This window comes from Botrytis porri (genome assembly GCF_014898465.1).
Source record: "Botrytis porri strain MUCL 3234 chromosome Unknown BPOR_016, whole genome shotgun sequence".
In the NCBI taxonomy this organism is placed as follows: Eukaryota; Fungi; Ascomycota; class Leotiomycetes; order Helotiales; family Sclerotiniaceae; genus Botrytis; species Botrytis porri.
Genome location: NW_024066090.1, coordinates 473,028 through 496,930, shown reverse-complemented (window position 1 = coordinate 496,930; position 23,903 = coordinate 473,028). Strand labels below are relative to the sequence as shown.

At 40.2% G+C, this 23,903-nt stretch overlaps 6 protein-coding genes across 6 annotated transcripts; 4 read left to right on the top strand and 2 right to left on the bottom strand.

The window, feature by feature from the left end:
• Nucleotides 1-2,310: 2,310 nt before the first annotated feature.
• EAF01_010377 (uncharacterized protein) lies at nt 2,311-3,292 on the bottom strand (the record flags this gene model as incomplete). Its single annotated transcript, XM_038918634.1, has 3 exons — nt 2,311-2,561; nt 2,631-3,059; nt 3,139-3,292. The coding sequence occupies 3 exons, from the start codon at nt 3,290-3,292 to the stop codon at nt 2,311-2,313; spliced, it is 834 nt and encodes a 277-aa protein (XP_038765859.1).
• Nucleotides 3,293-3,622: 330 nt separating this feature from the next.
• Nucleotides 3,623-4,284, top strand: EAF01_010376 (uncharacterized protein; the record flags this gene model as incomplete). Its single annotated transcript, XM_038918633.1, has 2 exons — nt 3,623-3,749; nt 3,815-4,284. 2 exons carry the CDS (start codon nt 3,623-3,625, stop codon nt 4,282-4,284), a joined length of 597 nt encoding a protein of 198 aa, XP_038765858.1.
• Nucleotides 4,285-9,361: 5,077 nt separating this feature from the next.
• Nucleotides 9,362-11,554, bottom strand: EAF01_010375 (uncharacterized protein; the record flags this gene model as incomplete). Its single annotated transcript, XM_038918632.1, has 1 exon — nt 9,362-11,554. One exon carries the CDS (start codon nt 11,552-11,554, stop codon nt 9,362-9,364), a length of 2,193 nt encoding a protein of 730 aa, XP_038765857.1.
• Nucleotides 11,555-12,236: 682 nt separating this feature from the next.
• On the top strand, nt 12,237-14,508 carry EAF01_010374 (uncharacterized protein). The gene is made up of 4 exons (XM_038918631.1): nt 12,237-12,919; nt 13,062-13,415; nt 13,537-13,895; nt 13,985-14,508. Exons 2-4 carry the CDS (start codon nt 13,283-13,285, stop codon nt 14,036-14,038), a joined length of 546 nt encoding a protein of 181 aa, XP_038765856.1. The 5' UTR covers nt 12,237-12,919; nt 13,062-13,282; the 3' UTR covers nt 14,039-14,508.
• A 1,933-nt stretch (nt 14,509-16,441) lies between these two features.
• Nucleotides 16,442-17,394, top strand: EAF01_010373 (uncharacterized protein; the record flags this gene model as incomplete). The annotated part of the gene is made up of 3 exons (XM_038918630.1): nt 16,442-16,489; nt 16,514-16,682; nt 16,730-17,394. The coding sequence occupies 3 exons, from the start codon at nt 16,442-16,444 to the stop codon at nt 17,392-17,394; spliced, it is 882 nt and encodes a 293-aa protein (XP_038765855.1).
• A 2,488-nt stretch (nt 17,395-19,882) lies between these two features.
• On the top strand, nt 19,883-21,915 carry EAF01_010372 (uncharacterized protein). The gene is made up of 5 exons (XM_038918629.1): nt 19,883-20,204; nt 20,253-20,567; nt 20,929-21,173; nt 21,241-21,347; nt 21,399-21,915. Exons 2-5 carry the CDS (start codon nt 20,414-20,416, stop codon nt 21,871-21,873), a joined length of 981 nt encoding a protein of 326 aa, XP_038765854.1. The 5' UTR covers nt 19,883-20,204; nt 20,253-20,413; the 3' UTR covers nt 21,874-21,915.
• The last annotated feature ends 1,988 nt before the right edge of the window (nt 21,916-23,903 follow it).

The window sequence follows — 23,903 nt, the reverse complement described above, 5'->3', positions numbered from 1 at the left end:
ACGAGGATTGATTGATAGGGTTTGGTATACTTTGGTGAAGAGATTGTACATAGTGGAATGAGTCTGTATATATTCGATCGGCTGTACATAGGAAGCAATACGTGAGAAAGAGGAAGAATAGAACAATTCGTCTTTACTCTTCAATAGAATCGTTATGTTTGCATCAGTGAAACCGAATGAGAGTTAAACGCTTCGGAAGGCTTTATCGCATTTTGACGACTGGGATTGTAGAGAGAGAAATAAAATAGTGAATTGAAATTGAACCACCAGCAATTGTGAACGAAAAGAAAATGCTGTTTTCATTCAAAGTGAATAATAATAGCAGAGCCCCACTATGAATTGAAGCTTCGGTAAGGATAGTTCGGATGATAGCATTGTATCCAGTAGATTATTTAGTCTTTGAAATCTCCAAATTCTTCCGCTTGAAACGCGACACTTTCCAAGAATTGCAAAAGATGCCTTCTCTCGAGGATGAAAAAAGCAAAAAAAAAAAGAGAAGTGTGTCATCCACTTAGAACATGAACGTAATGGCTGCTAGACCAAGATCGTAACCCGATGTAAATCTCTAGGACCTACAGATATGCGAACGGCTGCTAGACCGCTGCACCACCAAGCTTCATTTGACACGCACATGGTGGAAGCAACCGGGTATATAAATGTCGATTCACCAGATGTGAAATATGGTCACAAAGTGATTGTAAACTGATACGGTTCTTAGGCCAAGGAAGTCCATTATATTTTCACGTTGTTTTATCAAGAATCGTACTTGACGATCGAAAGACTCGGGGTTTAATACTCTTCAATTCGTCCGTTTTGGTTATATCTCCTCGTGTTTTTTCATGAGTAAGTTACACTCCTTCGATCTGTTAACTTGGGTTGACTTTAAATAGCTTTCTCTGCTCCGTCATCCATGGACCATGAGTATGTCATACTTTGATATGCTCTAAATGTAGTGTGATATTCTACCAATGTTCAATAGCGTGACACAATTGGAACATCATTACTTGATCTGAAAACAATAGCCAAAGACTATACATCACAGATTTTTTCGAAGAGCAGCTATTGCTATCCGCTCGAAATCATGAGTATATCAGCTTGTGTGAAAATGATGCAAAGATACTAGGATTGATATAATGCAGAACTCAACAAATTTTGGACACAAACATCGAAAGATATCTACTCGCAGAAATACCATGCGCGGTCAAGCAACTCACGTGCCGTGTTTTTACTAGAAGAGGAAATTACAACAAGCAAATGAAAAAGGATTGCGAACGTATGAGATCTTCGATACTAGGTAGATAGATCTCTCTGGAAACCCCTCGATTTCCGTGTTTCAATGTTACTGACATGATATAGCTGTGGTCAAATCTATGATTTCGATTGTCTTCAGCCAACAAGTGTCAATATCACCACAGATTCTCAAGCTTCGACAAGACAAACTCTAAGCTCATATCGTCCACTAATGAAATACCAGAATCACCAACTGTAGCATTCTTGACACCCAAACTTTGTCTACAAATACAAACCACACCCATTTGACATTGCCCAAATTCCCACAAACCATTCGCAAACCTCAAAATGACACACGTGATCATTTCCAGCATGAGAAGATGCAACGACGGCATGAATGTTTCGAAGAGATATCCGAGGTTACGTTTGTTGCATATCGCATACGAGCCGACCCGTTGCTTTTCCTAAAAAAGTAAGTCACGATCAAGATCTATACGAGATATTGGATGCTTGTGCCATGTTGGTGACATGCTGTGGTGGTTTGAGGTTGTAGTGCAGCGATTCTTATGTAAAATGGGCGAGCTTGATCTGGGGAATCTTGGAAATGGTAGGTTGGGATGTGGTGGTGAGAAAACAAGAGTGGTATAGATAACTAATGTAGTCAAGTCGTATCTGGGCTATGGATATATCTGAGTGATTTGGGAGCCGTCTTGGATGGTAAAGAAACAAGTGAGTGGTCACCATAAAATAGTCCTAACGACGGGACGGGATGGAAAGTATACTAGGCTGACTCGAGGCTGGTCCCATTAGCCGACACGGCCCGATTAAGCACGTGTTCTAGGTTAATTATTCTGCCAGGAAGCGGTGAAGGTAAAATGGAATGGGAAATTTGGTCTGTTGTACGGTTTGCTACCCAGTTAGATAGGTAGGTAAAGAACATTGTAAGTAAATAATCCTACTGAGCCAATCGCATCAGGAATGCGGAGAGTTATCATATAAGACCGTCGAAAGACTCAAGAAGGATGTGGCTAAATCTGGCGTAGTTAGCCATGATCCAACGCGGTCATAGAAGATCTTAACTCAGAATGCCATCCTCATTTTGAGCAGATCCTTCTCTATAATCTCATCCTTCTTCTTCATAAGTTCTTCCTTATCCCATGGACAGCTCACGTATCGTCCGGCAAGCCACTCCTTACGCTCAGCAGCCAACCATGTAATTGTATCCCCAGCTATCTCTGGACGATCAGGAAACCGATTCCGCACCTCCTCAGGAGCGGTCTCAGTAATCTTCGTCTTGATCGCACCCGGATTAACACAATAGGTCAGAAATTCTTGATCACCATATTCCAATTATAAAAACTCGGTTAACCTCAAAATCGCAAGCTTTGGGCTCCGATAACTTGCACTTCCAGGACGAGCGCTCAATGCACCTGAAGAGGATACATTAACCATTGTGCATAAGCCATTGTTGCTTTTACGAGTCAAAAGCTGCATAGGAAGGAAGGCACGAGTGATTTTTAGAATTCCGTGAATATTGACCTCCCAAGTTCGCCAGTAAACATCTAGATCTGAATCGAGTAACGGCTTGTATGGTTCCATATTAGCTGCATTGCTGATGACGATATCCAGACGTCCATCAAAACGTTCTGATACGATTTTATACATTGCTTGAACGCTGTCTTCTTCCGAGATGTCAACGGTACAGCTCATCACCGTAGGCTCCGCACGTCCGGCTTGCGTCGCGGTCAGTTTAAGCTTCGTGACAAGATTATCTGATACACCGTGGAGATCAGCTAATGCTATTGTTGAAGCACCCGCACGCAAAAACGCTGTAGGTTGTCAAATTCAGACGGAGATACGAGATGAGGCTCCAAAATTCCCTCAATCAGGATCACACAATCCTGACACCAGACCCTCCATTGGGCGAAAGTTCCTCTTCGCTGCCATATGGAAGCTCTGCGGACATACCCAACCAATCTCTAATCTCATTTTCGCCCCAAAGACAGGCATCAACAACCACCTCTTTAGCAAATAACACCAGCCTCGCTACCGAGATGAACATATCAGCGATACCTACGATATCATCTGATCATTTTATCCACCTTGTTCAACACAATTCTTATCGGGGTTCGATGTCTAATAAAGATCTGATAATTGCATCGTCACTCATTCTCAAGGCATCACCTCAGAAAGCACCTATTAAACAGTTTGCTACTAAAATTTGTGGTGGCCTAACAGTCCTCCGTCCTCTCGATGGCCTACTTATGCCTGGTTCGCTATATCCAACGGAATTGCAGATGAACTGTGCCCACACGGGCATTATGAATATGTTTCCTTTCCCGAAATTTCGGATAACCTTATTCAGAAAGGTGTGAATTTCGTGCCTGAAGAAATGTGTCGGGACCTCTTTGGTGACATTTTCCCCGATTATTTTACACCAACACCAGATGCTCATGAATGTACATTACAAATGCGCGATGTTTTAGCAGCACTGCCATCAACTGAAGAAGACAATTCTGGTATCGATGGTTCCCTGAATTCTTATCTCGAGTCGTTAGTGTCTCTTCTTCTGCGTACCACGTAGCATCGATCAACGAATCGGGCAACTACAATTTCGAGAAGACTGAATACAACGACTGGGTTGCATATGGACAAGCCAAAACCGCCAATATCTATATGGCCAACGAGATCGAGAGGCGCTACGGATCCCAAGGGCTTCATACCACAAGTGTCCATCCTGGAATTGCTGTCGCAACGGGGCTCATGCAGCATGTGGATCCTGCCGTGGTAGCAGAAATTTCAAAGGATGAAGGTCTCTACAAAACAATGAAGACGGCAGCGCAGGGTGCTGCAACAACAGTGTGGGCCGCCATTGGAAAAGAATGGGAAATTAAGGGCGGAGAATATCTTGCTGAGTGCGCAAAGACAACCCGTGGGAATGACAATCACGAGATTACAGGTGCAGGGTTTGCAGGGCATGTCTACGATCCTGAGGCTGAGGCTCGACTTTGGAAAGATTCGTTGGCAATGGTGGGTTTGTCAGACGATCAGTAAGAGGATTCTTCTCTCTTGATTCAGGAGCATCGGCGATAGATCTTTCCGACAATGTTGTTCGATGAACAATAAGTCTGCTGTATTTTTAGTTACTCCTTAGCTTATTCTATATTTTCTGATCCTATTTCAACCAAAAAGTTCGTGGGTTTCATCACTGATATGCTCTACATTGTGATCTAGACTATACCCGAAGAGCTGCAATATTCTCCCGTAGAGGCCACAGATTTGCACTCTCTTATTTTTGCTTGCTTCTTTTCTTCTCATTCTTTACATTTTGTTGTCTTTATAATGATCGACGCATAGGGTTATTCTTGCAGTCACAGAAAACAGTCTGACAAGTATAAATGAGTAGGCAGCTAGAAATCCCAAGGCGACAACTGACAGAATTTCAACAACTTTACAAAACGCGCAAACTTGTCCTGCATTAATGTTCATGGCCCGCCTTTTCCGTTCTGTGCCTCGAATCAAGTATCTCTTCAATGTCAACTTTTGGTAGAATGGCTCTTTGATCTCGTTCTAATCCCTGTCAACCTTGACTCCTCAAAATTTCGCTAATGACTAACCTTACACATTACTAACATTGAGTTAACAGAGGCGTAATTTTCCTCATCAAGATAACGTAGTTTATTAGTGCGTACATTATATCAATACATGCACCATTCATTTTATATACAAAATTCATCTATGTATAACTGTGTACTTTCTTTATTTATTAATATAATTTGATTTTTCCTAAAAAACTTTATAGTTATTTATATAAATAATAAGAATTTCTAATCAATTATTAGAAATATGATTTAATATAATAGTTATTTTAAAGAAAGTTTTTTTGTAACGAAAATCGTGACAATTTCAATCTTTTTTAAAATATAATAAAAATATTTATATAAAAATTATATTTTTTAAATATTTAAATTATAATTTTTATCATACATTTTATTTTTTCAAAAAATAATTATTAATTATTAAAATACAAATATGTTACGAACGACGCAACATAGGCACGGGACTGGGGCACTAAGTCACGTGGTTGGCTCAGTTTGCCTCAGCGGGATAGGCACTAAGTCATAAAAGTACAAACAAATTAGTATTGAGCCATACTAATCACACTAAGCAAGAAGATTTATATAAAGGAATAGATTTTATTATAATATAAAGCTTTTTGTTCAAGAATAATCATTAATTTCATTACTATAATTACAAGAATTACAACCAGTTACCAACCTTATTGAATTCCTACTTGAAATTTAGTCTAAATTATCTCAAAAGATCTCTAAACATTTTTACATGATCCTAAAGGCAGCTCCTATAACACTTTGAGCACCATTTCTGCTTCAAATATTAATTCAATATTAACCGATGATATGGCATCTATTAATACATCCGTAAACAATTAGTGTTACGACGGCATCCAATATACCGCGTCACATGGTCAGGAAGTCACGTGATGGACCTAGAGGATCTAGGGGATCGAAGAATAAACATCTAGATCCATAGGATCCAGAGGATCCAGACAAGACAGAACTGTAGGTTCTGCAGAGCAGGAAGGTCTATATAAGAGAACAGATTTCATTACAATGTAGAGCTTCGTGCTCAAGAACAATCATTAGTTTCATTACTATAGTTACGAGAATTGCAACCAGTTACAACCTTATTGAATTCCTACTTGAAGTCTAGTCTAAACCACCTCGAGAGATCTCTAGACACTTCCACGTGACCCTAGAGGCAGCTCCCGTAACAATTATAATATTACTCCTCCTTTTTGAAAAATTCGTTTTGAATTCATTTTAAATAAATAATTTAAATATAAAATATAATTAATAAAACTCTTTTTCATTATTATTATTACTATTTCCTTTATCAATTTTTTATAAAATACTTTGAAAGGTTAAATATATTATTATTAAATAGAAAATGTTAATAAAAGCTTATACTTCTTTCAAACAATCTTTAAAATATTAATTATTAATTACTTTATTTAGATTTTTATTATTATTATTATTATTATTATTATTATAAAAGTTAATAAAAATAAATATAATAATTAGAATAGATTCTTTTCGATCTTAAATGCTTTAATATAAATCAAGTGGATAGGATTATACTTAATAAAAAGTACTTTTGTATTAAATATATTTGTTTTCTTTACATATGTTATGGGAGCTGCCTCTAGGGTTATGTGGAAGTGTTTAGAGATCTTTCGAAATGGTTATAATTAATTACAATTCTTATAACTATAATAATAAAATTAATGATTGTTCTTGAGTACGAAGCTTTATATTATAATGAAACCCCTTCCTTATATAAACCTTCATACTGAAATCGATCGACAAGTTGATTAACTTTTAATCACATAACACTTGTCCTATAATTCCTATTATTCTAACTTGTTCTTTTGTTTTAGAGCTAATCCCCTAAGGCATTATTAATTTTAGTGAAGCCTTCTTGCTTACTATGTTCTGTCTTTCCTAGGATCTACTGTCCTAAAAACTATGTTCTAGATTTCTAGGGTATCCTATGATTAATACTATATACATACCTGAAGCGTCTCTTAGGTGCTTAATGTCCCCCGATATACTACAGCTGAATCACTAAGGCCTATAATATCATTATAGCCTATAAATCAGTGATTCTACAGCCTGTTACTAATCCGTTGTAACAATATAATTGAGTTCTTTTAGTAGGGGAAAATTCGAGTACTTTAATATAAAATAGGATTGGGATATAATTTGCTTTATTTAGAAGGGTGTTGAAGATATTAAGAATATTAAGATTATTAATATCTATTGGATTATAATTTTAAGAATGAAATGAATTCTATAATAGATATAAAACTTTAGATTTATTAAAGTAGAATAATATAGAGAATTCATTTATTATATATATAGCTAATTATTATATAATCTAAACAAAATTGAAATATAAATAAAATAATGAAAATTATTAAAAAAAAAATTTTTTAAGAATAATATTAAATTTATTATAAAAGATTAAGATCTTATTCGAATCGGATTAATTCTAATCTTTTATTTTATAAAGAATTCTTTCAAATTTTATAATATAGGTATATAAAGAATCAATTCTTTATTTAAGATTGAATAACTTATCTTCAACTTCTTATATTTTATTTAAATTGTTATAAATATATATAAATTGATTTAAGATTATTATATAATCTAAAGAAATATTTTAATTGAAAGAAGAAAGTTGAGGTAATACTATAGCTTATACATAAGATTTGAGATTAAAATAAATATAGTAAAACTGAGTAGTAGAGTTATTAATTATAGTATTATTTATTTATAATTTTACTTAAATTGAGAATAATTATATATTAAATTTCTAAAAGTTATTATTAAACTTTTTGAAATTAAAAAGAAAGAATTTCGATTAAAAAGATATTTAAATAATAAAAATATATTTAAGAATTAGAAAATATAAAAACAAGATTTTATTTCATTAATAAATTACTTTATCATAAATTTCTATAATTATAAGGTTTATTAAATTATAATCTATAATTAAGAAATTAAAAATAAGAAAAAAGATAATATTTTTAAATAATATTAAGAAGGTTTATATATAGATAAGAGAGTAGAAATAATATATTTAAATAGAAATAAGTAAAGTATACATAAGGGTTTTATTTATAAGTATATACTAATATTATTTCATTTCTTATCTAAAAGAGTTTTTAATAATATAATGAATTTAACAAACATTTAAAAATTAATTTTAGAATTAAAAGTTATAGAATTAAAAAGAGTATATTACAAAGTTATATATACAATCGGCTTAAAGCTTAGTATTGTACTAGCCCGATTGAATGTAATTACATGTATACCGTAATATAATATTAGGAAATATATACGTTATAATAGTATAGGAATATACCTACCTATTTAGATAATAAATAATCTTTTATTAGAATTTGTTTATTTATTTTTTCATTTATTATTCAAATTTATACTTATTAGATTTTTTAATTTATTTATATTTATTTATATTCATTTATATTCATTTATATTCATTTATATTCATTTATATTCATTTATATTCATTTATATTCATTTATATTCATTTACATTTATTTATATTTATATTTATTTATATTTATATTTATTTATATTTACATTCATTTACATTTATATTTATATTACTCTTTGTAACACTTTTCCGTAGAAGAATTGCGAGAACAGGGTACAATTTATCCTTAGAATCGAGAGCAAAGCGCTTATGGAGCGCATCTATATACTAGCTATGTACATGTGATTGTGCACGTGCGTGCAAGCGCACGTGAGCGATCGCAGTTGCGATTGAGGCCGATCCGTGACACCCTCCTCCTCCTCCCCCTCTCCCCTAAAACCTCACTCTCTTTTCAACGAAAGAAAAAAAAAGTAAAAAAAAAATCTTGATATCATTTCATTACTTAGGTATATATATATACCCAGGGCGGTAGGTAGGTATGTACAAACAACAAAACCTGCTAATCATACAATCCAATCGCATTGTATCGTCACATTCATCTTTCATCACATCCATGCATTCATTCATTACTTTATTTCATCAATTCATCCATCCATCTCTGATCCCTCAACATCTAGGTGGGCTAAAGATCTCTAAAACAAACCAACCCAGACCACACTTCACTCAGAACACAACACGCAGCCACCAAAACTATAAATTCTCATTTTCATTATCCATGAAGAACGTATTTTTACCCATATGCAGCGTGACCTTATTAAAACTCGTAGCTGTGTATAGAAGAGTCTAAGTCTCGTGATCTTCCAACTCCCGTTTTTACGTCGGAATCATATTTCAGACGATACGATACGAATACCAAATCTATCGACCAACTCTAATTCTCCAGTTCCAGATCAGGAATATAAAAAAAATTACTAGAATGAGATATTGAATCCTGAAGGATATTTGTATACAAGTTGTCTGATTTCGGATTGAAATATTCTACAATGTACATGTGAGGATTTGACATAGCATGGAGCCGCATCAGACCATCATCACGACATTGTATCATAGTCCAAGTCCAAAATATAAGCAACGACTCCACAGAAGGAGATTAGCGGCGACCACGTGGAGCACCTCGAGCAGGTCCGCCTCCGCCTCTACCGCGATAGGCTTTCCCACGACTCTGACTACCACCTCTAGGGAGATTGTTTCCAGATTTAGGCTTCGGCTTGTTCTTTGCACCGCCGCCACCTCTATGACCGCCACGGCCACCATGGTTTCCAGAAGGTCCTCTACTGTTTTGGTTGCCGCCAGTATTGCCTTGAAATTGAAAAGGGGGAGGTTGATTGAAAGATTGCACTGCACCAGCTTGGGAGAATTGAATGTGACCATTCCTGGGAGCCATGTTGACTTTGGGTTGGATGAAGCCTTCGTCATCATCGCTGTCATCCAAATCAATGGGATCATTGGCTTTTCCCTTGATAGTGAAGCCCTTCTTTCCACGATTCGGAATTGCATAGTCATTACCTCCTAGAGAAAGAGAGTCATCATAACTATTAGGACCATCAAGAAATTTCTCCATATTGCTAGTCGACCAAGACTTTCCGCCAGAAGCAGGTTTACCACGATATAGTCCACATTCAGGGCCAAAGTGACCTGGACGACCACAAAAGTAGCAAAAAGCCAGAATATTGCGAACTTTTTTGATCTCATCTGGATCAGGAAGAAAACTTCTCCAGATTACATGACATTGATCCTCAAGATGACTTGTCGATTGACACGTATTGCATTTGACATCATCTTTGACAGCACGCAGCTTTTCAGAGCATTGTGAGATCTGATGGCCCACTTCTCTACACTTACCACAGATCGTAGTCCGAGGACAAGCTGGAGTAAGATGATCACCCTTACTGCCACAAGAAGAACAAGCTTTGTCAGAACATACACTTCGATCATGTCCACTTGAGCCACAGATCAAGCACTTTCTGACGATGACACCGTCGATGGCTGGGAAGTATTTCAGAATTGTAGCATGATCTTCTAGAGGGATTTCCGGACGTAAACCCATTTCGCGTGCCGCCTCAAACTCATGATCATCATCGACATCAGTAGCAATACCACCATCCGACAAGACCTCCATTTCACTTCCGGCTAGTGAGTTCGACGAACCATGATTCATCTGAACTGTCCCGGCTTCAGTGGGGATCGTGCGTTCTCTGGTTGGATCGATAGCATTTGTAACTAGGGTGGGAGCAACCCGAGTGGACTCCTCATCGCCATTGGATTCTGCTACCGATTTGGAAGTGGAGGCATTGTTCTGTTTCATGAGAGCTTCATCTGTGACTGAACCGTCGTTGATGATTGCCGGGGAAGCATTTTTATCATAATGATCCGTTGCGCGAGCTAAAGTTGGTGGGCGGCCCTTTTTAGCGTTCTTGAGAACCTCGATTGGAGACGGAGCTTCTGCCACCAGAGAAGATATAAATTGTTCTTTTTGTGGAATGTGGTTGTAAAAATAAGACAAGTAACTTTTGACGGCAGCCTTAGCACGTTTGTCTGGTAGCGCACGCCCAAAAAATTCGTTGTTTTGCATGAGCGAAAGAAGGATATCAGAATAGGTGATATCCTTACTCGTGATGGGTTTGCCTTCCTCACTGTAAAGCTCTCGCAATTGAACATCACGGCCGCCGAACGAATAGCGTCCTACAGGCTGTTCCTTCTTCACTGGAGTTGAGTAAAAAGTCAGTCCCTCTCCAACGAACTTCAGACAGTTCTGTTGAAATTCTTCCGGCACTGGCCAACCATGAAGATCTATTAACGCGGAAACATCCTGAGTATTTGCTTCCATCAGAGCTAGTTGTTTATCTTCCCCGAGCTTGTTAAATTGTTTTTTGGTCATTGGCTTTTGCTCAGATCGACCCTGAGATTTTTCAATGGCATCATTTGGGATTTGTTCTAGCTGCTTTGAGGAAGTGCTTTGAGACAGCGGTGGTTTCTTGCTCTTGAAAGATGTTCGCAGCCCACTCTGTACGCCTTGATTCCACGTCGCCGGTGATCCAGCCTTTGCTTCCGATGTGAGAGTACCTATCGATTCCTTTGGCAATGGCGAAGATGTGAGATCGACCTCAACTTTGGCGGATTCGTTGGATGGCTTTGCCCTCTTTCGAGGCTGACTTGCAGATTCATCTGAAGAAGAATCAATTGTGACAACTTCTCTACCTTGATCCGAGGATGTTTGTAAAGCACGCTTCCTTCCAACCACATTCGATCGCGAATCAACTGCATCTTCTGCTGGTGAATCCATGTTTGATGATGCTCCCCAGGTAGATCAAAATCAAAACAAACCCAAAGCGATAAGATGCGACATTCACACGTTGATTCGAATGTGCGAGTGCGAGTGCGAGTGCGTATGGGTATAGGTAGAGGTATAGGTATAGGTATGAGTATAGGTACGGGTACGGGTAAAGGGCGAGAGGGCTGTACTTTTGTGCGAGCGGGGTCCTAGAAGAATTAGTGAAAGCTGCTGAGATGTTCAATTGTCCTTGTAGAACATAAAGAACCGGTTCAGATAATCAAGAGAATTTCTGAAGATCGAAATGTTTTTCATATAATCGAAAGAGAGTTTATGTCCTCAAAATCTTCATATATTGTTGAATCAGTTGTCGTATAGTATCGTCGCAGAAATGCGATCCTTGGTACCTCACTCTGCCGGTCCTGTGTAAATAGAAGTTTGTCTCGAAATTTAATAATGAGGGTTTCTGATATCACGAAAAATGACTATTTCTGGAAATTATTATCGGCCTCGGTGAGGAGGTTTGATTGGTTGAATGGACGATATATAATATATTGTTCATTTCGGTGAAACTAACTATAAATGGAAATAATCCTTGAAGATTGACCCTTGTTATTGGCTCCTTTTTAAAAGAACATTCCAAAGAGATTCTCGATTCATTTTTGCCTGGTATCGAGTTTTTATTTTGGACCTCATGATTTATGTTACCGTATATGGATATTACGGTACTCACCTAGTTCGGAGTATACATGATCTGGATGCCACCTCGACTACCTACCTACCTAGGTAAATAATAAGTACCCAGCACTCCAGTCTCTACCCAAGGATTAAGAAAGAAACATCCCGCTCGAGCAAAATCTACTTGGAATACTATTCCTGTCCTGGTCCTAGGTACACTTTACTCATCTATCGACCTGTATATTACCTTCATCTACTGTAGCGGAAAAGTTAGTCCGATCAGACTCCCGAGCATTGACCCCATCCCCATCTCCCCAAGAACACCAAGACCGAAAGACGACTAAATACAGAACAACAACACCATATAACAATATCACCAAAACTCCCCCCAATTCTCATCGTTCACCACACATCTCTACATCTTACAGTCTGTACAGCAACGTAAGCCGCCGTCTCGGTTGATTCGTCTCCCATCTTCATTTCTCCTTTCTCCTCCCTCGATACGCCTCCCGCCTCGAGCTTCAGGTTCTCTACACTTCCAGAAGCTCCAGCTTCCCTCCAGGGTTCCGTTTAGACCTTCTGATTGTTGGCAAATTCAATTCGAATCAGATCTCACTCGTTTTCGTATTCTCGTATTCTTGTATCTACAGTCCCTCGTTTCATCAACATTCAAACTGTCTCGCAATCAGGTACTCAGAAGTAAGCCCCTAAACTTTCTCCAAATTCATGCATACCTAGGTCAATACCTCAATTCTATCAGAGATCCGCATTTCTCACTTAGCTTACTGCATTAAATTACATGAAACATCCAATGAGCTCATCGCTGACGTTGTGGTTATAGCTAGAAGCCTTCGACAGCCGCTATCAGATCTTTCACATCCCTTCTCCAAATTCGAATATACATCTTAACATCACGACAAGACGCTCTCCCGGAGGCGTTTCTCAACCTTCAAAATTCCTTCCGCAACCACCGCCAAGCTGTCTTCCCCACTCCTCCTCCCTCGCACAGTCTCTTACGACGCGAGTTCAAATCCACCTCGTCCAAGTGGTCCATATCGAACAATGAGTGAGCAAAAGGTTGGACGCAGGAGGCGGTCGAGCAGTTTGCTATATCAGGAGCCACCGGAGACAATTGAGCATATGAGTGATCAAGCGGCGTTACCAAATCTTAATGCCAACTGGGTGAACGCAAAAGGTCAGAAATTCCTGGATTCGATTGTGTGCGATGTAGCAATTGGAGCATATGTTCATGACATAATTTCTACATGGGATAGGAAGTATGTTGATTTCTCAATGCTAACTACTTCATTCATTAGGTGCTTGGACAATACATCTGGTCTTAATCGCATGCCTCAAGATTCTTTTTGATATAATCCCCGGTGTTTCCCAAGAGACATCTTGGACATTAACAAATATATCATACATGTTTGGTTCTTTTCTCATGTTTCATTGGGTCCGTGGTGTACCATTTGAGTTCAACGCTGGAGCCTACGACAATTTGAACATGTGGGAACAGATTGATAATGGAGCTCAATACACGCCTGCAAAGAAATTTCTCATGAGTGTACCAATCGTTTTGTTCCTCATTAGTACTCATTATACCCATTACGACCTCACTTACTTTATCATCAACTTTCTCGCCGTTCTCGGAGTTGTGATACCAAAATTGCCTTACGTAAGTTTCTCTCAACCAAAATTTTCCATTTAATATCTCATATTTGAGATATTGAATGTTAGAACATTATATTGATTTGTCTTTTTCAGAGCCACCGAACTAGAGTTGGCCTATTCTCAGCGCCAGAGGACAATTACAGATGATATGATATGATATTTGAAAGTACATCGAAGTACATGATTGCATCCAATTAGGCGTTTGTTTGTACGATATCTTGAGGCTTCACTATTTTTCATTTCAGATCATGATGAGAATACACTGGTTAACAGAAAATAATCCCGGACCCGGTGAACTGTATCTAGAAATAGGGATGGAGTTTAGGTACACTTACAATTTTTGGCTATCTTCTAAAATTGTTCTAATATGGATTTGATTTTCTATCTCTTTCTCCTTCTTTTCGTGATGATGTGTTTTTCCTTGGGCGAGCAGTCATTGGTAAAGGTGACGCTGTTTCCTTTCATAAAACCTATGGGTGCTTGACAAGGAGATGTAATCTTACCTTGATGAGCCATTGATATTTGATGATGGGATGGTGTTTTCCATAACAACTTCTATTGGTATTGGTGACCTCGATAAAATCCAATGGCATTTCTATTTTCCTTTTAAAATGGATTCTTTGAAACTATTCAAATCTCGGTGTTTTCGTCAAACACAATTTCCTTACGGAAGACACGGAATTAACAGTTCAATTCCCTTCTTGCCTGGGTACTTAGTAGTAGGTAATTCTTCCGGTCCCCCGTTGAACTTTACAGGAAGCGAAATGTCTGGCATGATCTACATATGATTTCCATGGCTCCATGGCATTCCTCGCTGAACCAATCGAAAGCATTAGCATACGAGAGTTTGTCATGAATTTTGACGAGTATTATCTATGCAAGCCAAGGATTTGAACGATCTGATACAAGTTTTCCCAAAAAAGAAACCGTTGCAAGAGAAAACTATAATGCGTTTAAAAAGACCCACAGACATCCTCCTAGTTCCGGGGATCTTAACACTAAACCCCTTAATCAAGCTCTAAGTCATGGTCACCAGCTAGTTCTTATTATTGTCGAATACCAATCTACTAATGCCGTTATAATGGTCGTGGTTGTCGAGGCAATACTAGTATTGGCTTTCGTCGATTACGTTTGGATTGAGAAATGAGAACATCTTCCAAGAAATCGCTGTGCCGACAATATCAATTACTCACGAGAAACTTGCTAGTTTATCTTCCTTACTAGGCTCTACGTCAGTAAGGTGTATCAACATCTACATACCTTGTATAAAGTACATACTTTCATCAGGTATGGAAATCTGTTGACATGATGCTAAACTAATTTATCTCCAAATAGCCAAGTCAGGAAACTTTAGGCGGTTAATAGCTTGAGTCTCGCGAACTACCGAGGTCGCTAACAAACATCTCACCCTAAATCAACCTTGTCGGGAATATCTTCAACTTTTCTCTAACCTATTTGTTTTTGAAGGTAATTCAAAGATGCTAGTTGTCGAAAATGCATGCCGTGAGTTTCCGTTGATGCCGGTCTAAACTTGGGATCTATCATGGTCTTGAATGTTCGTGAATATACGTTGGACATGACTCCGGTATCCTTGGGGATCGTGTTTTGCATCTCACAGTTCATTATCTATTATCACTGATTCGCTCCTTCTGGAGCCAGACCAGAATCTGTATCGCCAAATAGACTAACTTCACAGAGGGAAAAATGTTTTCTTCGACTAATGTTTGGATTGAAGGCGACCTTCTAAGTTAGAATCCGCGGTGCTGGAATGGAACTATAACCCTTGTATGGCATTCATCAAATGGCATGCTAGTTTCCGGTTTCTGAGTGGCAATCACTAATGAGAGTACACTTATCTATGACGTTTAATCGTCAGAATCGGTTTTAAGAGACAAGTGGGTTTCCTTAAGAGTTTTCGTCCCCTAAGCACTTAATGCACCTACTTAGCTTTACCTTGATGTTCCTCTATGCCCTTTCCCCGCACTCTTAGATGTTGGCATTCAAGGCCAACCAGATCCTGCTTGAAACCATTAGCCAATACAATCATTACGAATGTCAAGAAACCAGATTGATTGATCATTTAGAGTGATCGACTTTTGCAACTCCTGATGGACTACTACAAGTTTGACCCGAGTGGATGTCACTTCCTAGATTTCTCTAGATCAGGACCTGATTATCGCACGATCATGACCAATCACATCTACACTTGATTCCGTACGTCTCTGATCTTCTCTGATGAGGACTGCACTTTGGTCGAGCTTCCAAGTTTCAATGACATTATTGGCTGGCGCATAGTTCATGAGCTACGAGTATTTCTTATCAATAGTGTCAGTGGTTGGAATGTGGTATCATCACAATGATGTTAGCTTAAGACACTAAAATTTAGGGTGTGATGAATTTGTATAAATACCGATTCTCCCTCCAAAGTGTTGAAATCTTCTTGCTTGTTCTGGCAGTCAATCGTTTACAATTCACAACAATTCCTTCCCTTTACAACACTTCATTCTCTTTACAACACCTACTTCCCTTCATAAGAAATACTTAGTCACGATGAAGCTCATCTTAACCCAGGCAGCTGCTATTCTCGCATTCTACGGAGTTGCTACCGCATAAAACTCCCAGAGTGACCAAGTTAGTGGTCAAGTTAGTGTAAATGGTAACATTGTAGCTCAAGGTGTTGCAGGAGCCAACGGCAACGGCGCCGGTGCAGCTGTAGGCGCTGATAGCAGCATTGCTATTCTTCAAGGTATGTCGTCGTCTATTGGAGTTCCCTCAAAAGGCCTATTAAGTGGTGAATGGTCTACCCTAACAACGGCGGTAACGTCCTCATTGACCAAGGTAATGCTTCATACATTACTCAAATCGTCAACGCCTACGCCACCTATTTGCCCGCACCTACCACCATCACTCACCAGAACACCGTCGTTACTATAACACAACCAGGATGGGTCACCATCAGTCCTTGCCCAACTGGTTGCACCATCATCAACAAGGTCGATGGACCACCCACTGTGACTCCAGTTGGATCAGTCATCTCCAAGTCAACTGGCCCCGCTTCCTCAACTGTGAAGATCACACTAGTCCCTGTTTCCACAACTGTTAGACCCATTTTTTGCAAAATCACAACAGGACCTGCTTCCTCTGTAGTTCCAGGTGTCGTCTCCATTGGCGTCCCTATCTTCCAAAATGGAACTGTCACTGCCGCTACTGTCCCAGCTGTTGTCTCCAATGGAACTGTCGTTGCTACGGCTGGCTCTGCTGGTCAGACTCCAGCAGGTCAAGCAGGTCAACCAGGTCAACCAGGTCAACCAGGACAGGCAGGTCAACCAGGACAGGCAGGTCAAGCTGGAGCTGGACAAACTGGAGCCGGTCAAGCTGGCTCTCCTGGCTCCGCTGGATCAGGTACAACCTCATCTAATGGCCCCACCACTAGCGGCCCAGTTACCTTCCAAGGTGCTGCTTCTGCCGTCGCTGCCATCGCTGCCGTCGCCATGGCTTGGTAAGCACTACCTTCCCAACCTTCTCGCAACAATGTTTACATTGCGGGAGGGCTGTCTCTAATCGTCATGGTTGAGACAGGGGCAAGGAGTCTGGGGGTTTAATTTTTTCACTGGAGATTTGGGAAAAGGATCAAGGATGTACTTGCTATTATTATAATCTGATCATGGGTGGTTGATTAATCTGGGCGTTCTGGTGGGGGAGGGGGGAGTTTCGGGTATCCTGCTGTTGCTCGCAAGGAATAATAGCGGCACGGCAGTGATTTAGGTAATACAAAAGTTCAAAAGGGGACTCGGGTTCTGGGAGGCAGTTTCTTTCAGCAAAGATCGGATGATCATCAGCGACGGATTATGAACTCCGTGGTGCTATTTGTTCAGATCTTTCAAGTGATCCACGAGTATCGAATTTTCTTCGATGCGAGTGTCTCACGGCACGATAAGATCATTTTGAGAAATGTCATTGGAGTTTGGGCAACACTCGCCACGGGGTTTGAGTATGGGAGGCGTCACGGCATGAAGTTTATTACTAATGGGAAGAAAGTACGTCCACCATGGAATCGAAACCGGAAAAATAGGGGGAAAACGATAAAAATTCAAGGATGAAAACTCGCTTATGCCGAGGGTAAAAGAAAGCATCGAAAAAGAAAAAAATCGAAAAAAAAAACAAACAAAGGCCGGGGACATAAACAATATGCATGAGCAATCGTTTCAGGGGGACTCATACCAAAAACAAGTGGAAAATATATGAAGGAAATCACAGAAAAGGGGACGTTTATAAATAAAAAACCATTAGAAAAAAGTCTTTGTGATCTAACATGAAGTGTTCGGGAATGTGAAATGCTAATTTTAGGGGTGGCTACTGGGGGGTTTGAGTGTAGGCGTTCAAGTGAATTCAACACTCCGCACTCTCTCGTCTGATCAACTGATCCCCGGAATATGGGCATCGTAACTGACATGTCTGTATGTCATGCATGATGCTTGCAGGGGTAATGGATTAGGATCTGCAACTCGCGGATTAGAGAGGGGTAAGTCGGACATGGGGGGAGGGGCGTTTTGGTATGGGGTTCTGGTGTTTGTCTGTCTGGCGGTTTGTGGAAAGGCGTTTTTGGTGGAGTTTCTTTACAAGGGTCTCGTACGGGTTACATTCATATACACATGTCGCACTCTCCCATCTAGGCTCGTCTTCATAACATGAGTATCTTGATTAACATGGATTTTGCCATGCCTGATGCTTATAGGGGATGGGTTGGGAGAGGTAAGTCGATGGCTTGTGGAAAGACGGATCTGGTGGTGTTCTGGACGGAATTCTCGACGGCGTTAACGGCACATCCAACATCATTATCGACTGTTTTATGAAAGGCGTTCCGGCAGGCGTTCCGGCAGAGGCGTTCGGAAGTCGTATTCGAAGAGCAGTATTTCGATATGCTCGGTCGGGTACGTCGCACTCTCTCGTCCAATCGATTGATCCCCGGAATCCGGTATCATTAGAATATGGTACTTGCAGGGGTAAAGATTGGGATCTGTACAAATCTCAAGAGTATTGAGTGTTGGTGGTGATATGTCTGTATGTCACTCATCATACTCGGTGATAGTACTCGGTAGCAACTACAGATTAGAGAGGGGTAAGTCGGTCGGGTGCGGGGTGGTAGGGCATTAGGGTATCACTTGTAGGCTGGACAGCGACAGGATCCTCAAGGGGATGGGGATTGAGGAAAGCGAGTATTATCTCGCAGACTCCGTGTTGCTTAATGTATAGTATTTAATATATAATACTTAATTTGGGGTACGGGGGTTATGGGGGTTCACTTGAGGATATTGGGATAGGCGTTATGGTTGGGTTGAAGGGCGTTGGGGTCTTTTGGCTGGGTGGTGGGGGGTGTTGATGGGAGGCTAGGGCGTTTTGGTATGGACATAGGATAGGGTAAAGGCGCAACGGTTGGAGATAGGGGTGTTGAGGTCTTTTGGCTGGGTAGTGGGTAGTGTTGATGGGAGACAGGGGCGTTTGGTTATGGGTATAGGATAGGGTAAGGGTTCAACGGTTGAAAATAGGGGTATTGAGGCGTTTCGGTATGGGCGTAGGGAAGGGGCGCAACGGTTGAGGATTAGAGGGGATTAGCTATTGGCAACTTTACCTAATTCAATACCGATACCTCAAAATTTTGACTATGTTTGAGTGACTTTGATTCTGGCTATGTGTGACGTGGAATAGAGAATCTACCTTCATATCTCTATGATGCAGGGCCGGGTGCTGAGAATCCTCGAGAGCATTCACATGAGAATACCTTAGACGGGCATGAAAAAGTCAAGTTATAAATAGCAGGTAATAAACTATGAGAGATTTCAACTTGTAATACAATAAGACCATTCTTAACAAGAAATAAACAAGGAAATTCCACCCCATCCTCACTGCAACACCCCCTCTCGCCCTCTCACACCTTACCACTTTTACCCCGCAATTAGCAACCCCACCAAGCCCACAATAGTCTCACATTCACCTCTATCAAACGAGTGATAAGTGATATCTAATAAGCATCGCATCTTGGGATAACTACGGAAGCACTATTTTATCTTTTCAATCAATCACATCTGACTACCATTACATACATGATTCTCATCGACAACTTAAACTTCAATACCATTGCTATCATCGCCTTATCTTAAACCATCCCACTATCGTCGTACACCTCGAGAGTGGAGATGGTATTCTTTAGGTAATCTGTTTATAACAAATAGGTTGATCCATCGACTCGCCATCTAAATCCATATTTGTGCTGTGTTTACTGGTACTGCACCTCTGTTTTCAGCTCGAATTACTGGTGTGTATGTGTGTGTGTGTGTGGAAGTGTATATATTGATATTTCCAGAAACCCCGTAATCGGCGATATTGGAAATCTGAGATTGAGATTGAGATTCGGACAGAGCATATCTGATTCTTTACTACGAGGATTGATCATAGTTTTATTACACGCCCATCTTAAGATCATCTCTTGATAAGATATAAAAGAAGGATAACGGACTTGCAAATATGGCACCCTCAGCGACTGAATCACATCTTTCTATTCAGAAGAAAACAGGGGAGGATGTTTCAATAGCAAAGGATGAGAAAGTCGAACATGTTCATGGTGGAGAGGATTTAACTCCTTTGGAGGCGATTAGCCATGGAGGTGTGGTTATGTCTGGTGAGATATGATGGATTTTCCTTGTGTCTGGAGGGTTTTTATGGGATAGTGGGAGGAGTGAGTGTGGAAGTCGAGTGTTTTGTGTTGTTGAAATGAGCTTTGGGGGATTGTGGAGCTAGATGGTGAAGGGTAGAAGGTATGAATGTTCCTGCGTGGTTCTGTTTTGCAAGTGCAAGATAGAAATTATTATGTTGGATGGTTGGTTTCTGTCTGGGCTTGAGTATGCGGAATATTCGAGGATAATCATATAAGTCCATCTTCGCCTACAAAAGCTTTTCTCTTCTTCTTCTTTTTCAGCCCTATGGACTTTGTTTTCTTCAACTTCGTACTTCACTCGCTCATTCATTAACAACGTTTCTAGGCATCCCAACCTTTCCCAACCATGCTGCTCACCGTCGTCACATCCTCATCCACATGGCGGCCGTCTTCCGAGACTTTTCTCGTCGCGGTTTCACCGAAGGCATGGCAGGACATATTTCCGTCCGAGACCCAGAGTTTGAGAACTACATCTGGATGAATCCTCTCGGTCGACATTTCGGTCTGATGACTGCTGGTGATATGATGTGTTTAGATTTAGAGAGTGGAAAAGTTGTAGGAGGAAATAGGGTACGAGTTTCCTTTCGCAAATAGTGGATATGAACACGGAGAGATGTTGTTACTAACGCAATTATAGTCTCGTCCTGCAAATGCCGCTGGGTTTTTAATCCATTCTGCAATCCATAAAGCACGTCCTGACGTTCATGCTATCTGTCATGCACATACAAATGCTGGTCGAGCATGGTGAGCCTTTTGTTCAGAACTTTACCACATATAAGTATTAACAATACCTAGGTCCGTCTTCGGTCGACCCCTCGATATGCTCAACCAAGACATCTGCAACCTCCACAACAGCATCGCCTTCTACGCCTCCTACGGTGGCATCGTCTTTGCCTCTGAAGAAGGCGCCAACATTGCGCGAGCCCTCGGTCCCCACAACAAAGTAGCCATCCTCCTCAACCACGGCTTATTAAGCACCGGATCTACCGTCGACGAAGCGGGATTCCTCTTCGCGCTCTTAGATCGCGGGTGCGAGATTCAATTGAAAGTTGAAGCGGCGGTCGGAGGGACCCGCGATGCGAATGGAGAGCTGAAGAAAGGAGTGTATGTCATTGAGGATGAGGAGGCGGCGTATAATTTCAAGATGGCGAGTGAGAAGAATGCGTTGTATGCGGAGATTCAGCCGGATCTGGAGTTTGAGATGGAGATGGCGGGACCGGGGGTGGTGGAGAGGGGGGTTGAGATGCAGATTGTGGATCATGGGTTGTGAGGAGTAGTTTGGAAGCGAGATATGGGATTTTGGAGGTGAAAAGCTATATGTCTATAGGTGTTTTAAATTATCTACATGCATCAACCCAGATTCTCTCCTTTCCAATGCAGGAAGTAAAATCATATGGAAATTCATCACTAATTGTAGAATTACAATCCCCCCCCTTTTCTAAAAGATTGCATCCGCAAGGCAATCCTTCACCACTAGCCACAAAAGCACAATACAATCAGCACATATATCTTTCACCCCAACATCACCCAAATCCCAAACCACCCCTTCCACTCCCGCTTTGTATAATCTGTGAAGTTTCCATCCATCTAATCCCCAGAACATTCTTTTCCATACTCGTAATCAACCCAATGAGTTTCTAGCAAGCAGAAATGATATCTTCATTACGCGGCTATATAAATGGGTTTGATTGATATTTTCAGTTTTGCTGGATTACTATGTAGATATATGATGACCGGTGTCTGATATCCGGTGTCTGATATATGATGGGGATTATATTGATGGATATTCTATATTCTATTCTATACTGGATGGGTATCAGGTGGTTAGGAGTTGAAGCTCTCTATCTGATGAAGATATTGAAGGAGGAGAATACCTAGGTTCGGTGAGTAGGGAGATGAATAGGGTTGGGAGGTGTAGAGCTCTGAGCTGTACGGAGTACTAAGAGAAATGTACTTGCTTATTGATGTATTGGGTAGGTGTTGGTAGACTTAAGTAAACTTACCGTAAGTCCGCAATTGAGAAATATTGTTCTAAATCTGTTTACTTCTAGACTTTGTGCGGTATGCAATGCTCCCATGTTTTAGATATCTAATCTGGGATTCGAGATTTATTATCCTCGGGTCCTAGATATTACCTAGGTATGCATTTTACCTACGAGCCCTAGCTGTCTAGGGAAGGTCTTCCCTAGAAACCTTCCCCATGATTTCACAAAAGAAAGTATCTCTTCGGTCCGTTCACTCGAGATGATCTCGGTCTCGGTCTCGGGATCTTGGTATTTTGAGATTTGTTGTTGTATGATTGATGATATGAAATTGAAGTTTTGATATAGTAGGTACATGGGCTCGATAGGTAGCTATACTTTTGACTATTTTCCATTGCATCTAAAAGTTACATACCTACCAGTTGTACAAGATGCGAAAAACAAAACAAAAAAGCACTAAACACATACCTATATCTAGTGCTCCATAAGATCAAGGGGAAGGAGGCGAAAAACAATTCGGATTTTAAGAAGTATTCCCTCCGCTCCGTAAGCAAGGAGGATGAATTGGATGTCTGGATGTTTCTTCCCACATATCAATTTGATTAGTTAGATGGGGGTATTACTAAATATGGCATAGTCGCGGATGAAAGAACCGTTTTTGTCTTTGACTAAGATGATTTTCACCATGGGGCCAATGAGGAGAGTTCTTGAGGCTCCGGTACAAGTTTTCCACGCTGGTGTGGGAGTAGGGACCGCTTGGAAGTTGTGGCTGATGGAGTGGGTAGTGGTTTGTGTGGTAGTGGGCGGTGGTGGTGTGTGTGTACGTGTGTATGTGTGTGTGTGTACAGGACTTACACTCGTACTCGGTATAGATACGAGATTGTTGGTCCGATGTGTTGTCGAAAGAGTGATCTGTACTGGTGGTACGATGTAGGAGATACTAGGTATCTAGCTTCAAGATAATAGTTAGTTGTGATTCGTAATACTGTGGGATTCATGAATGCACTCGTCCCGATAGATAATTAGGTTTCTGGGGAGAGATTCCGATCGAAGAAATGTGTCTATGTCTATGCCAACCTTGGAATGGCTAATGCCCCTTGTCGTGGTAATTTCTACAAATGTCTTAACGGCAGTGATATGATTGATAGCTTGAATGATATACTAATAAGCGATTGAGTGTTGGATACCTGTCGACTACTAATACTACTACTACCTAGCTACCTATCAAGATGAAAGATGGACGGACAGCGCCACAATGAACCGTTCATTACTTGTCAATTCAATCCTCCCGTCTCTCCCTAGTATATATTAGATTGAA

Bases quoted from the DNA above. Each gene is read 5' to 3' on its own strand.
- EAF01_010372 (XM_038918629.1), top strand. From the start codon at position 20,414: ATGGCACCCTCAGCGACTGAATCACATCTTTCTATTCAGAAGAAAACA. The intron at 21,174-21,240 runs GTACGAGTTTCC...ACGCAATTATAG, and splicing joins AAGTTGTAGGAGGAAATAGG to TCTCGTCCTGCAAATGCCGC. The intron at 21,348-21,398 runs GTGAGCCTTTTG...AACAATACCTAG, and splicing joins ACAAATGCTGGTCGAGCATG to GTCCGTCTTCGGTCGACCCC.
- EAF01_010374 (XM_038918631.1), top strand. From the start codon at position 13,283: ATGAGTGAGCAAAAGGTTGGACGCAGGAGGCGGTCGAGCAGTTTGCTA. The intron at 13,416-13,536 runs GTCAGAAATTCC...TTCATTCATTAG, and splicing joins CAACTGGGTGAACGCAAAAG to GTGCTTGGACAATACATCTG. The intron at 13,896-13,984 runs GTAAGTTTCTCT...TGTCTTTTTCAG, and splicing joins TGATACCAAAATTGCCTTAC to AGCCACCGAACTAGAGTTGG.